The 14583-nt window shown below is 42.5% G+C and overlaps 1 protein-coding gene across 1 annotated transcript in view; it reads right to left on the bottom strand.

Moving 5' to 3' along the window:
• Positions 1-3215: 3215 nt before the first annotated feature.
• LOC311108598 (cyclin-dependent kinase 19-like) overlaps positions 3216-14583 on the bottom strand; it is an 88648-nt gene continuing 77280 nt past the window's right edge. Inside the window, exons 7-13 of the mRNA XM_084151256.1 lie at positions 12656-12799; positions 12338-12407; positions 12079-12151; positions 11758-11855; positions 11366-11444; positions 8335-8562; positions 3216-3430 (exon numbers count right to left, since the gene is read on the bottom strand). Of these exons, the coding sequence (XP_084007382.1) occupies positions 3314-3430; positions 8335-8562; positions 11366-11444; positions 11758-11855; positions 12079-12151; positions 12338-12407; positions 12656-12799 (809 nt within the window). The 3' untranslated portion in view covers positions 3216-3313. The remainder of the gene's footprint in view (positions 3431-8334; positions 8563-11365; positions 11445-11757; positions 11856-12078; positions 12152-12337; positions 12408-12655; positions 12800-14583) is intronic.

Raw genomic sequence — 14583 nt, 5'->3', positions numbered from 1 at the left:
GTGTTATGCTCGACCCGCTCAGTTTTCCACCACAAAACAACAGAAAATGGCCAAAAAGAGTAGAACCAGATCACCTGATTTTACACTATGATTTGACTATTAGATGTTCAATGTTTGTTTTGAAAAGGAATAGTTTCACCATATTAAAAAGAGAGTTCAGTTCACATAACAGGGTTGACCTTAAAATGAGGGACTAATCACATGAAATAAATAATAATATTCTGAAATTACTTTGTCAAAGCAACAAAATAACTAGGGCGTTACAATCATGGTGAAACTTGGAGACATTTTTTGATTAAGTGGGTTGAAATCTTCCTATAAGTGACACAAGGTTGACGGAGGGACATGTCAAAATGCAGAATTTTGGCACTTTAGCAAGCCTTTATTCATATAAAAAATCAGATTGATTGAATTCTACATGTGGTCTATATTAAAGGGCACTTCATTTAATATAGCAGGCTTTTAAAATCAAATATTGGTGCACAATTTCTACTTAAAATATCAAAGGGACACAAAAGGCACTCTTTTCGTGGAACAACCCATATACTATCCATATATATGCATTATTTTCTTTACAATATTTCATTTAGAGTACAATTAACAGTGCTGTAAGAAACAAGTGAATGCCTTCTTCAATTACGATATTCAATATTAGAATTACATTGCGGAATGGATATCCCAATCATTTTTAAAACAATAAGAAAACTTTGAACGGCATGCTCTCATAGTAAAACTGAAGCATTGCACAAGTGAAAACCTCTCTCTTTGATTTTGCATAGGAACTGTTTGACAGTTATTTGCCCCACTATCACTTGTTGGAGCCGCACAATTAATAATACTTTTGATACCTCGCTTTTGTAGAGATAAATTGAGAAACAGTATCTAATGTATCCTCAATTCTCTTCAACTATACTTCAAATACGCGCCAATAGAAAAAAATAGAGAAAAAACCTTTGAATAGCTGCTGGTTTTGTTCCCGAGTAAACACCACTGTTCTGGGAAGGCTGTTGTTAATCCACTGGGCCTGTGTGCCTGCCAGATCATACAGAAATAGAAAAAGAGAAATTCAAACCCAAACCAATACAGTTACATTGTATCAGCATCAAATAGAGAGCCAGTCCGACATACAAAATATTCTGGGCGACTGTTGGGAACTCATCTTGAACAAGGAGTGAGCAGTCCCTTTTGTTCATCTAGTGTTTTGGCCTTCACCTTAACACACATAAGACATACTGTAGTACAGTAAGTAACCTGGGAGTGCTGTGAAAGACATCTGGTGTGTGAGAAGAGAGAAGGAGACAGACAGACGGTGATCAACAGCAGCTTTCTCAATACGAGGGGCTCTCTAAATCCACCTGTTTGACGGGGCCAGAGATGACAGACCAATCAATCACTGAAGAACTGTGCAGTATCACTGTCATTAGCAAACAGCTTCACAGAGAGCAGCCTATCAGTTGTGAAATACATGTTAGTACCTTGTATTGTTGCTGTGAATATTTTCTTACTATAGAAAACAAAATAAGAGTCTCTCTCCTTTGGCTACAAAAGGACAGTGTTGATGATGATGATGATGATCATCATCATCATCATCAATATATGCCAGTTGAACACGGCCACTGTTTTTGAACATCACAAAAGGCAGTGTAAAGAATCTTAATGCAAGGTCTTGATAAAGATTACCTTGATCCTTGTGACATATTCTGAACACAATACATTTTCACCATCCCTGCACAAGAGGTCCGGTTCTGTCTATGGCCACTAGATGTCAATGTTTCCACATCCCTTCCCTAGTCACAGAAGAAGCTGAAGTGGCTGCCTTATCCCGTGTCCATCTACAGTATCTGTGTGTTTGGGCGCGCACACACAGTGCAGATCCAGTCAACTAGTTTTCACAGGATAAATACTATAAGAAACCATTTCTCTACCTGGGTTAATACTCAGTGTGCAACCAGGGGTGTGGAGTTGAAGAGGCTGGGGCGTAATACTTCCCATATTTGTTCCAGCTCTTTGCAGATCCGTTCAGCAGTGCAGTCCTTTGACTGAATAAGAGGAATTACAAACGGAACATGTAAAGGGCAATAATGAGACATTAAAAGCTAGAAAAATAAAAAACCTTCAGTGACGTCTGTGTCCATGGTAAGACCTGTCAAGCCAAGGTGTCCACAACGAGCACCTCACACACACTCAAACACCTCTGCCCAGAAAGGAGAACATTCAGATTCACCAACAAATGTTCCTTTGATGGACACGACCCATAGTAAAACAGTAGCTTGGTAGTTGTTATCGGTCAGGTGACATGGGGTACCTAGAGATGCTGGAGACAATTAGAGCTTACATAACTTGCTGCAGACTGAAGAAAGGTTGAGAAACGGTTCCTTCCAATGCAGAATTTCAGACTACAAATCTAGAAAAACAAAAGGCTTAAAAGTAGAAAACATAAACCTTTTTATAACAAGATTAAGATATAATAGTGTATTTCGTAGTTCCCTGCAATCACATCAGCTAAAGAGCTAACTTTCTTCTGTACAAATGTAATTCCAAGCCAAGGGGAGAATAGAAGTTCTCAGAAGACTTCTGTCTTGTTTTGTCATCAGGAAAGGCTAATTTTCTTCCTTTTGCTTTGATTGTTATCTGAATACAACAGATATCCAGGGTAAATAACTGTACAGGAAAGCGATAACAGTAAAGGGCTATTTTCCCATTTCATTCCATCTTTTTCTATATCAAACAATATTTACAAAAACATCCACGATCGAAGTCAATTTAAACTCTACAGAGCAAACGAGCAAAAACAAGTCTCTTGTTAAACAAATAAAAAAAGGTGCTATACAGTATTTATATATATTTATATATGAACAGAGCTGCAATTCTTCCTCTTGAAGAACATGTTTTTTGTAAGTGTCATGGTTCATAGTCTTTGTGTTGTAGTCAGGCATGTGTAGTCAGTTACACCTGACGTGTTTCCTTCTTATAATCTAGTATCAACCGATTTTGTCACTTGATGATAATCCAAAAATCTTGTCCTACCCCTCAAGGAGGCAGGGTTTGTTTTTGGTTCCTATGTTGAGTTGGCCTTCATATTGTGTCCTCGGGTGGGTAAGTGTGAGGGCATTGGGTGGAAGTGAGGCCAGGATCACTCAGTGTAGTTGGGCTGACATGAAGGAGGAGAAGGAGTGACTGTTGTGTTGTTGGAATGATCTGACACATAATGAGGTGTGATCAGGACGAGGAGTCAGCAATACCTTGGCCAGTGGGAGGTGAGAGGTTATGCTAAGGTTGGTTTGGGAGAGGCCCCTGGCCTGTTCTAAGAGCCTCAGTAGCGGTGTGGCTGGTGGGAGTACTGTGAGCTTTGCTGGGAGGACGACGAGTATCCCTGGGACTGAGTGGAACCTTGGACGTTGCTTTGGTAACCAAGGCGGGAGCTGGAGTGCTGAAGTGGAGAGAAGAATGAAGAGGAAATAGTAAACCGTTGACGGCTAGAGACCACATTTGTCATGAATTATTTCTCAGTCAACACCACTGGAAAAATGGCATTGTTTATTTCGACCTTGCATGTGGTTTGAAAATAAAACTTATACAACATAAATTACTCCATAACTTTACCTTAGGAGACCTTGTGGGAGGGACATTACTTTTGTTGGCAATGTTTGCAATTGTAAAGCTGTCTGAATAAGTTATAGGTCAAGAACGAGTCAAATAGAAAAGCATGACGTACATAGCCACAGATCTGTAGTGCTTACCAACATACCGCCATGGATTTCTAACAGATTTAACCAGACTACAGACCCAATTCCGAGTTATTTACAGTACCATGACCTACAATTCTATATCCTAAACAGTATACTGTCTATCAAACGACTGAGTCAAATAAAATCAAAAGTGGCTGATGGCGAAGACCTGTGTTTGGGGTCTGAATGAATTACTGATCTGGGTCAAAGGGGGACTGAGCCACACATCAAATGGCATATTATTATATTATTAATAGACGTCAACAGAAGGGCTAACTAAACACCTTACACTACTGCTATGAAGAAAGCAGGCTCGGAATCAATGACTGATTACTGACTGAGTTTTGCCTGGCCGTGACTCACTCTAACCAACTCAGACTGGGCCCAATGCTAAATGTCCTCTTAAAAAGGCAAGAAAAGGCAGAAGTCACTGGTCTTTAGATGAGAAACATTTCTTCTGAGCCATCAGAGAGGCCCTGAGGACCTACAGCTGGACTGGGACCCAGGGGGCTTGGATGGAAGGTTGAGGGGATATGAGCAGAACATGGCTGAAACCTCTGAGGTACGGAGACATCGGCCAAACTATTTCCATACATCTCCAACCACAACCTACAAGTCGCTGCCTGTCTAGCAGTCTATCTATCTACACTCACAGGCAGAGAGGGTGAGCGAGTTGTGCACATTAGGATACTATAGCCTCGGGGAGAGTGATCAATGAGGGGGAAAGTAGGGCGCTGAATGTGACGCCACAGCAAGCTAACTCTCTGTCCACTCTGTCTGCCCATCCAGAAAGCAAGGGGATATTTATACATCCATTCTGCTAAGGCTTGACTTTGAAGAGTCCAGCAGCTGTCCACATGCAGCCTCAGCTCCCTGCTAAATATAGCCTAGCACCTCGTCAGTCAGTCAGTCAGTCCAGCACCTCACACGACCCGGGCCTAGCCAGGAGGAGACACCTCTGCACAGAACACCATTGAGATCCAGACAACAGGGAGATCACCTTTATCTCACCTTTCTCATATGTGATACACTCTCCCTTCCTCGGTACCATGATCTCCACTCTGTCACTCATGCTCATAGTCCCTCTCTTCTCACTTACTAACTCCCTCTAACTACAGTCTCTCGCTCAAACTACTCTCTCTCTCACTCTAACTCAGGGGTATCAAACGTACGGCCCGCGGGCCGGATCAGGCCCGCAAACGGGTTTAATCCGGCCCGCGAGATGATTTTGTTTGTTTTTTAAGTATAAAAATGCGCTGCAATTTTTCAATAAAATAAACTGCTGTTCCAATTGCGTCCACTGGATGGCGCAATAGCAATTGTGTTAAGCAAGCAAACTGTTTATACCGGGGTAGAGCAAGTAGGTCAAGCACGTGCAGCCAATGAGCTACTTTGTTTTGCCCGCGATATTTATTACGGCTTCTACTTTTAACATTATGTGCTTTGGCACCCTCATTGCCCCAATATGTCTCTGTCAAAAAAGAGAAAAGTGGACGCAGAGTGCAGAGTGTTCCAAGAAAAATGGTCATCCTATTTAATCACGGAATTGAATGGAAAAGCTGTATGTTTGGTGTGTTCAGAGCATGTTGCAGTGCTGAAAGAATATAACCTTCGTCGCCACTATGTGAGTCTTCATGCCGACAAATATGACAACTTTCAAGGACAGTGGAGATGAGAGAAGGTGAATGAACTGTTGGCGGGTCTGAAGAAACAGCAGTCTGTGTTTACTCACAGCCGAGACATCAGTGACGCTGCAGTGAAAGCTAGCTACCTCATTGCTAATGAAATCGCAGTGGCTTCAAAACCATTTAGTGAGGGTGAATTTGTAAAAACATGCATGATGAAGGCAGCGGAGATTGTGTGCCCTGAAAAGCGGCAGGCTTTTGCAAATATCAGCCTGACAATAAACACAGTTGCAGACAGGATTTCCGATCTTTCAGTGGATTTGGACAGCCAGTTGAAGCAAAAAGTAAAGTCATTTATTGCGTTTTCGGTTGCAATTGATGAAAGCACGGACATTACAGATGTTGCACAACTGGCCATTTTTTCATCCGCGGAAAAAAGCAGGCGTTGTGACAAAGTTCAGAGAGAAAGTGCAATCTGCAAATGGAGGACGTGATTTTTTGACTTTTCACTGTATTTTGCACCAGGAGGCTTTGTGTTGCAAGTCATTAAAGATGGATAACGTCATGAAGGTGGTCATCCAAACTATTAATTTCATCCGATCCAGAAGCCTGAATCACCGTCAGTTTGACAGCCTTCTCAGAGAGAAAGACCACATCTATGGCCTGCCATACCACACTGAGGTAAGATGGTTAAGCCGAGGTGCTGTGCTGAGGCGTTTCTTTGATTTACGAGAAGAAATTGAACAGTTCATGGAAGAAAAGGGCAAACCAGTGTTAGAATTTCATTCCGCAGAATGGATGCCGGACCTTGCATTTATGGTGGATGTTACAGAGCACCTGAACAACTTGAACAAACAGCTGCAAGGGCGCAACAAAGTTGTCACGCAGTATTATGACAGCATACGTTCTTTCAAGTTGAAGCTGTCATTGTGGGAGACGCAACTTGCCGGTGGTGATGCAGCTCACTTCCCCTGTCTGAAAAATGTGTGCGCGACCCAACATGTGGCAGACATGAAGCGGTTCAAAGATAAAATAACTGGACTGTTACGGGAGTTTGAGCAACGCTTTCAGATTTATGTTTATATGTTTTTATGTTGATGTGCTATTGTTTTTAATTGATTTTATTTTATTTGTATATTTAACCTATTCTTGACTCTGTGGTTCTTGCACTTGTTTGGGGAACAGGATTTCATTATTTTTATCTACATTTCTGCCTGAGAAATGACACCCTGATATAGTTCTGTGATCTGTGATATACTTCTGTGAATCACTGAGGCATTGTGTGTTTGTGTGTTCTTTGTCCTCAGAACTTTCAAATAACTTGAGGTGTTTAATGATTAATAGTGATGTTGTGCTTTTGGACACTGTCCTCAGGCTCCAGCTTTATGTTTAAATGTTTTTATGTTGATGTGCTATTGTTTTTAATTGATTTTATTTTATTTGTATATTTAACCTATTCTTGACTCTGTGGTTCTTGCACTTGTTTGGGGAACAGGATTTCATTATTTTTATCTACATTTCTGCCTGAGAAATGACACCCTGATATAGTTCTGTGATCTGTGATATACTTCTGTGAATCACTGAGGCATTGTGTGTTTGTGTGTTCTTTGTCCTCAGAACTTTCAAATAACTTGAGGTGTTTAATGATTAATAGTGATGTTGTGCTTTTGGACACTGTCCTCAGGCTCCAGCTTTATGTTTATATGTTTTTATGTTGATGTGCTATTGTTTTTAATTGATTTTATTTTATTTGTATATTTAACCTATTCTTGACTCTGTGGTTCTTGCACTTGTTTGGGGAACAGGATTTCATTATTTTTATCTACATTTCTGCCTGAGAAATGACACCCTGATGTAGTTCTGTGATCTGTGAAACAGTTATGTTAATCACTGAGGCATTGTGTGTTTGTGTGTTCTTTTTCTTTAGAATTTTCAAATAAACTTGACGTGTTTTATGATTAATAGTGATGTTGTGCTTGTACTATTTTGGACACACTGTCCTCAGGCTCCAGCTTTATGTTGTATGTTGATCGTATTAAAACAAAGAAAACAATCTGAAGTTGTTGTTTTTAAGTTATATATACCATGATTTTTCCGGTCCGGCCCACTTGGGAATAGATTTTCCTCCATGTGGCCCCTGAGCTAAAATGAGTTTGACACCCCTGCTCTAACTACTCTCTCTCTCTCTCTCTCTCTCTCTCTCTCTCTCTCTCTCTCTCTCTCTCTCTCTCTCTCTCTCTCTCTCTCTCTCTCTCTCTCTCTCTCTCTCTCTCTCTCTCTCTCTCTCTCTCTCTCTCTCTCTCTCTCTCTCTCTCTCTCTCTCTCTCTCTCTCTCTCTCTCTCTCTCTCTCTCTCTCTCTCTCTCTCTCTCTCTCTCTCTCTCTCTCTCTCTCTCTCTCTCTCTCTCTCTCTCTATGATAGGGGCACAGCCAAAGATAGAGCAGGCGCCAAGAGGGGGAACAACAGTAAGGGCAGCTTGTTTTGCTGTCACCTTTATCAGCAGGCTAGTGTGAACTGGAGGAATGACATTATCATCCTGATATAACATGACCTGCAATCCTACTAGCTAGCACAATGCTCCGCTCTTGTCTGAGTTGAGGGGGTTGTGTCTGTTCACTGACCGTACACAACATGTGTTGCACGTTCCTGACATACTCTGCTGTACACATCTGTACGTGTTTTAAACCTTGAGGGCTCTTTCGGGCAAAGTTCACCGCCATTCATTTTTACTCCATAGTCAAATTATTCATTAATAAAGGAACATTGTTGATGGCACTAGTTCTGGGTCCTCCAAGGGCGTATTTGGATTAAGCAAATTTGAATAAGTCAACCCTAGATAACGAATATGCTGTAGGCATGCTCCTCAAAAGACAACAACCACAAGTGATAAACCGTTGGTGACTGAAGCGGTCATCGCCTTCCATCTCCTTTTAATTAAAAACGGACAGTAATACTATGGATGTGTGTAAGGCCGTAAAAACCTGAACCTGGTGGACCCCAGTGCCTGAGGAGGCTCCCGAGGGCCCGATGCGAGATTTCTTGTTCGGGGGCCCCTGGTCCTGGCCGTGCTGGAGGCCTCCCCCGGCATTGGCTCCAGTGGCCCCTGCGTTGCCGTTGGTCTGGGTAGAACTCTGCTGGTTAGAAGCCTGCTGGGTGCCACTCTGCTGCTGGGCCTGGGCTGTCGTCTGCTGGTGCTGTTGGGCCTGGTTCTGATGGAGGACAAACACATTCATGTTCAGTTGGACAGATACAGAGTAACAGATGGAGACTGTAATAATATTCCAATGCGCACCAACATACTAACAGTTTCCTTGGAGTACAACTCTGTTGTAATCTCCCATTTTGCACCAACATACTCACAGTTTCCTATCCATACAAAACATATTCCATACATACACATTGTAAATAAGGTCACTATGGAAACTGCTCACTCAATAAATGGTATCAAGACAACATCACTGTTCAACAACAGCCAAATGAACAATCGCTCACTGATCAATCATGGTCACTGTTTCCAGTATTTGGGAACTGGGAAGTATGTTCCCAGTATTGTGGTGTTTGTTTGGGCCTGATAAACAGTGGGCTGAAATGATTTACAAGAATTACGCTCCGAGCCTTCAGCCCAGCTTACCACTTCTCAACATCTCCAAAACCACGAGGCTGAGACACGTGAACATTAGGGTCAGCTAAAACAATGAGTCCCTCTCATACCCTATGGGCCCTGGTTGGCACAGAGGCCCTGCAGCCTTCCTGACGGCTGCTCTGAGGCAACACTTGTATCAGGTGTTGCCTACTTGACAACAGCTGCCAGTCTGATGCAGGGCCGGGGATTCGCAGAAAGAAGAGGACTGGTATTTCTCTGGCTGTAGCACATGCATACACTCCCCTTTACCCACAATACACACTGATTTGGCTCGGTATCATACAAGCACCTGCTTTCAATAGGGTCTGGTATATTCACAACTAGGGGTGTAACGATTAGTTTTAACAACGATTCGATTTGTATCACGATTCGTGGTTGTCGATACGATTCAAGGACGATATTGGTTCATTTAGAACGATACGATCCGAAACGATTCAGTGACTTGAAATCGATTCAGTAACCTTTTAGCCAAAAATTCAACCAGTGTGACTGAAATAAATACCTGGATACTGGACAGTGCAGGTGAAGTTTCCTAGATTCCTGTTTCTTGTAAGGACCGCAATGGTGGCTTGATAATTTCTCGCTCGTCGGCTTCTCCTCTGTCGTCCGCCATGCTATGTTTTGTTGTCTTTGCGCCTTTGCGCTGCTGCTGGCGCGGGGCGATGACGTCACGGATAGGCAGACTGAATCGAGTAATGTTTAAAGCCTTTATCATTAAAAGTGCTAAGAAAAAACATCCATATAAAGTCTGACGTGCTTAAATCCAATGGGATATTTCCTAGTATCGATACAATCGATTTATTACATTTTAAAACGATGTTAGATTGATATATGTTGTCCAAAAGGCCAACTCGCCGAGCACAGATCGATGTAGTTGGATCATAGGAATATAAATCGATACATCGATGTAGTAGATGGATCGTTACACCCCTATTCACAACATGGTGTTTGATACCAGCCAGCCTACATGATCAGTAACACTATGGTCCAAATAAAGCCTCCTGTAGCCTATCTGCTATCAGGGGAAAGGCTCCACGTTAGTGATCTTTACCTCAAGTGAGATATGCATCGAGAGCTTAGTGAGATACGCATCGAGAGCTTAGTGAGATACGCATCGAGAGCTTAGTGAGATATGCATCGAGAGCTTAGTGAGATATGCATCGAGAGCTTAGTGAGATACGCATCGAGAGCTTAGTGAGATACGCATCGAGAGCTTAGTGAGATACGCATCGAGAGCTTAGTGAGATACGCATCGAGAGCTTAGTGAGATACGCATCGAGAGCTTAGTGAGATACGCATCGAGAGCTTAGTGAGATACGCGTTGAGAGCTTAGTGAGATACGCGTTGAGAGCTTAGTGAGATATGCATCGAGAGCTTAGTGAGATATGCATCGAGAGCTTAGTGAGATACGCGTCGAGAGCTTAGTGAGATACGCGTTGAGAGCTTAGTGAGATACGCGTTGAGAGCTTAGTGAGATACGCGTTGAGAGCTTAGTGAGATATGCATAGAGAAAGTGTATGACAGAGAAGGCCTGGGGTTCCCTCTAAATTCATATCTCACTCATCCATGGTGTCCCATGAACTAAAGGCCACCACCTGACAAACTTTATATTCTTTGTTTAGCCTATGTGCTATCAGGGGACGGGCTAACTTGAGTGACGTTCACCTCCAGAGGTGATTGGACCTGTGGGGCTGGCTGCAGCTGCTGCTGTTGTGCAGCTTGTCCTTAATCCTTATTATCCCCTGGTATGTATTTCTCTCTTCTGACAGATTGTTTCTTTCTCCCTTATTTTAAAGGATTGGGGCAGTCCCACTCCTCACATATTTTCTGTTTATTGGATAGGACAGAGGTATACAGTAAAGATGGGGCCGGATTCGAATCCATGCTGCAGCGGTATATGTGATCCGGAGGTAGCGGCTCAGACCACCCTAGGCCAGACTGCTCATTTTCAATGGACCCTTACCCTTTCAATAACCTTATGAAACCCCTTCTGCTGGGCTGACATTCCATTACTGAGCCATGTGATACTGTTTCTATTAAGGTTTAGGGTTTATTTCTTAAGGTGTTTTGGGTCTATTTCTTAAGGTGTTTTAGGTCTATTTCTTAAGGTGTTTTAGGTCTATTTCTTAAGGTGTTTTAGGTCTATTTATTAAGGTGTTTTGGGTCTATTTATTAAGTTGTTTTGGGTCTATTTATTAAGGTGTTTTGGGTCTATTTATTAAGGTGTTTTGGGTCAATTCAGACAGCACGATGACAGTTGTTAATAAAAGCATATGGAGAAAGAAGGCTCAGAATTGTGGGGGGTTCTCGATGCATATCTCCGTATTACACTCTTAGTCTATAGCCCAAAGCATTTCACCTCTATTTACCTTCTCTGTTTTCTCATCTGGCTCGTCTTCATTTAGAAACTCTCGTTTTGGGTAAGGTATCTGACATCCGGCAAATACACTACAGGAGAGAATGAGACGAGGGATACACACAATCAGAAAAAAAAGTGTGGTGCATACAAAGACCAATTATTCTTGATCTATCTATGTCAAGAAACCAAAACGCAACCAGGACACTCAAGATAATAACAGTAAACTAGAAATTCAAATACCAGACTATGACTATAAAATTAAATTGGAAGTGGGCTGTTTTTAGTTAACTGAATCAACAATCTCCACTGTTAGTTTATCAGACAGATTTATCATGGTGAATGTGTGGAGAGGATGGCTATGATCATGACTGTGTTTGGAAAATGAAGTTCAGTAGCTCTCACTCTGAGGTTGGTAAGGGGTCCTCCAGGAAATATGGGTCCTGCAGTGCCTGTTCAGACGTAATCCTTTTGGTGGGGTCCATTGTGAGGAGTTTCTGGAGCTGAAAGGTGGTTAATGAACACTGGGTTAGTGGTGCCAAGCAAACCCAATCAGCCAACCCAGGCTTATTGGTTTTACAGCACTAATATCTAGATTGGGCCTTGTTATCTTATATTCTCCAGTATAAATCACCCTATGGTGTGGTTGAGTAGATACTGTAGCATGCCCTTCATAAACTGGCACTTAAGTTCAAGCATCTAATGGTTACTAGAAGGTGTGCTTACCAACAGGAAAACCTTGCTGTCAGGTTTGACTTTATGTTTCTCCATGTATTTGATTAGGCTGCTATTTGCATACCTGTGAATGGGTGAAGCACAGCAAAGGAAAAAACTGACATCTTAAAGCAAGTGAATAGTCTCAAAATGCTGTCAGCCTGAGAGAGAAGGTTGAAATGTGATGTTAGATGTGTGTAAAAGGTTCAGGTATCTTTTGACAGCCAAGAAAGCCCAGGTATGGTCAGAATGTCAAGCTTTATCCACTCACGTCGTTCTCCTGAAGTCTTTCTGAAGGGTGGGGTACTCTGGCATCTTCCTGATGTCTTCCCAATCTTTATCTGACCAATTCAAACAGACAGAAAAAAATCAGTCACTTTAACCCCACTATACTGCTTTCAGAGGATAATGTAATCTAATGTACATATTGTAGCTATGACAACAAGCACATGACAAGGAGGACAAGGTTGATGATGACATAGTATACGTCATGACTTTCATGACCGTGAGAATGTAACTGGGCTTTTACTGCGCGTTTCACATGGTCTTATCATTAATGTGTGTGTGTGTGTGTGCGTGCTGGTCAGACCTGCTGGGAAGCCCATGACACTGAATATCCTGTCCAGCTGGTCGTGGTGGAAAGGGTTACTGGTCTTAATGTCCTCCTGGCGACAGTGGAAGATGGGCTCCGATGTCAGCAGCTCCGCAAAGATGCAGCCAATTGCCCAAATGTCTGCATCGGACAGACAAGCAGTTAGCAATTAGACTGAGTGGTCTGGGCCTATACCTTTGACCTTAGCAGGGACGGACACATAGGCATCAGCAATCAAGGGCTATCTGTCTGTGACAATGTCTTTATCTTTCACTCTGTTTGGAAACTTGCATTTTGTAACCATTGTATTATATGTCCCATTGTGGAGAAACAGAGTGAAGGATTAAAACATTGTCGGAGACACAGAGGCATTATTAAGGTCTATCTGAAACAGAGTGAAGGATTAAAACATTGTCGGAGACACAGAGGCATTATTAAGGTCTATCTGAAACAGAGTGAAGGATTAAAACATTGTCGGAGACAAAGAGGCATTATTAAGGTCTATCTGGCCGTGAGAATGTTTTTATTTCTCCACTACAGGACACAGAAAACAATAGGTACACTGTGTATTATGAGACAAAAAGATAGAAAAACTAAACTCCTCTAAACTTGAAGATGTATCCAAATATCTCTCACACTAAAGAGACTGAACAGTCACAGGCTGTAATGTGTAGACCCCCTACGCTGTATGTATCTGTGATGACAGACATCCCGAAGGCCCTGTTCGGTTTGGCCTGGAGGGCTCTATTGAGTAATATACAGTGGGGAGAACAAGTATTTGATACACTGCCGATTTTGCAGGTTTTCCTACTTACAAAGCATGTAGAGGTCTGTAATTTTTATCATAGGTACACTTCAACTGTGAGCGACGGAATCTAAAACAAAAATCCATAAAATCACATTGTATGATTTTTAAGTAATTAATTTGCATTTTATTGCATGACATAAGTAATTGATCCCCTACCAACCAGTAAGAATTCCGGCTCTCACAGACCTGTTCGTTTTTCTTTAAGAAGCCCTCCTGTTCTCCACTCATTACCTGTATTAACTGCACCTGTTTGAACTCGTTACCTGTATAAAAGACACCTGTCCACACACTCAATCAAACAGACTCCAACCTCTCCACAATGGCCAAGACCAGAGAGCTGTGTAAGGACATCAGGGATAAAATTGTAGACCTGCAAAAGGCTGGGATGGGCTACAGGACAATAGGCAAGCAGTTTGGTGAGAAGGCAACAACTGTTGGCGCAATTATTAGATAATGGAAGAAGTTCAAGATGACGGTCAATCACCCTCGGTCTGGGGCTCCATGCAAGATCTCACCTCGTGGGGCATCAATGATCATGAGGAAGGTGAGGGATCAGCCCAGAACTACACGGCAGGACCTGGTCAATGACCTGAAGAGAGCTGGGACCACAGTCTCAAAGAAAACCATTAGTAACACACTACACCATCATGGATTAAAATCCTGCAGCGCATGCAATGTCCCCCTGCTCAAGCCAGCGCATGTCCAGGCCCGTCTGAAGTTTTCCAATGACCATCTGGATGATCCAGAGGAGGAATGGGAGAAGGTCATGTGGTCTGATGAGACAAAAATATAGCTTTTTGGTCAAAACTCCACTCGCCGTGTTTGGAGGAAGAAGAAGGATGAGTACAACCCCAAGAACACCATCCCAACCGTGAAGCATGGAGGTGGAAACATCATTCTTTGGGGATGGTTTTCTGCAAAGGGGACAGGACGACTGCACCGTATTGAGGGGAGGATGGATGGGGCCATCTATCGCGAGATCTTGGCCAACAACCTCCTTCCCTCAGTAAGATTATCGAAGATGGGTCGTGGCTGGGTCTTCCAGCATGACAACGACCCAAAACACACAGCCAGGGCAACTAAGGAGTGGCTCCGTAAGAAGCATCTCAAGGTCCTG

The sequence above is a fragment of the Coregonus lavaretus genome (assembly GCF_964263955.1).
Source record: "Coregonus lavaretus genome assembly, chromosome: 33".
NCBI lineage: Eukaryota > Metazoa > Chordata > Actinopteri > Salmoniformes > Salmonidae > Coregonus > Coregonus lavaretus.
The sequence above is the reverse complement of the archived record's forward strand: the minus strand, read 5'-3'. Positions and strand labels throughout refer to the sequence as shown.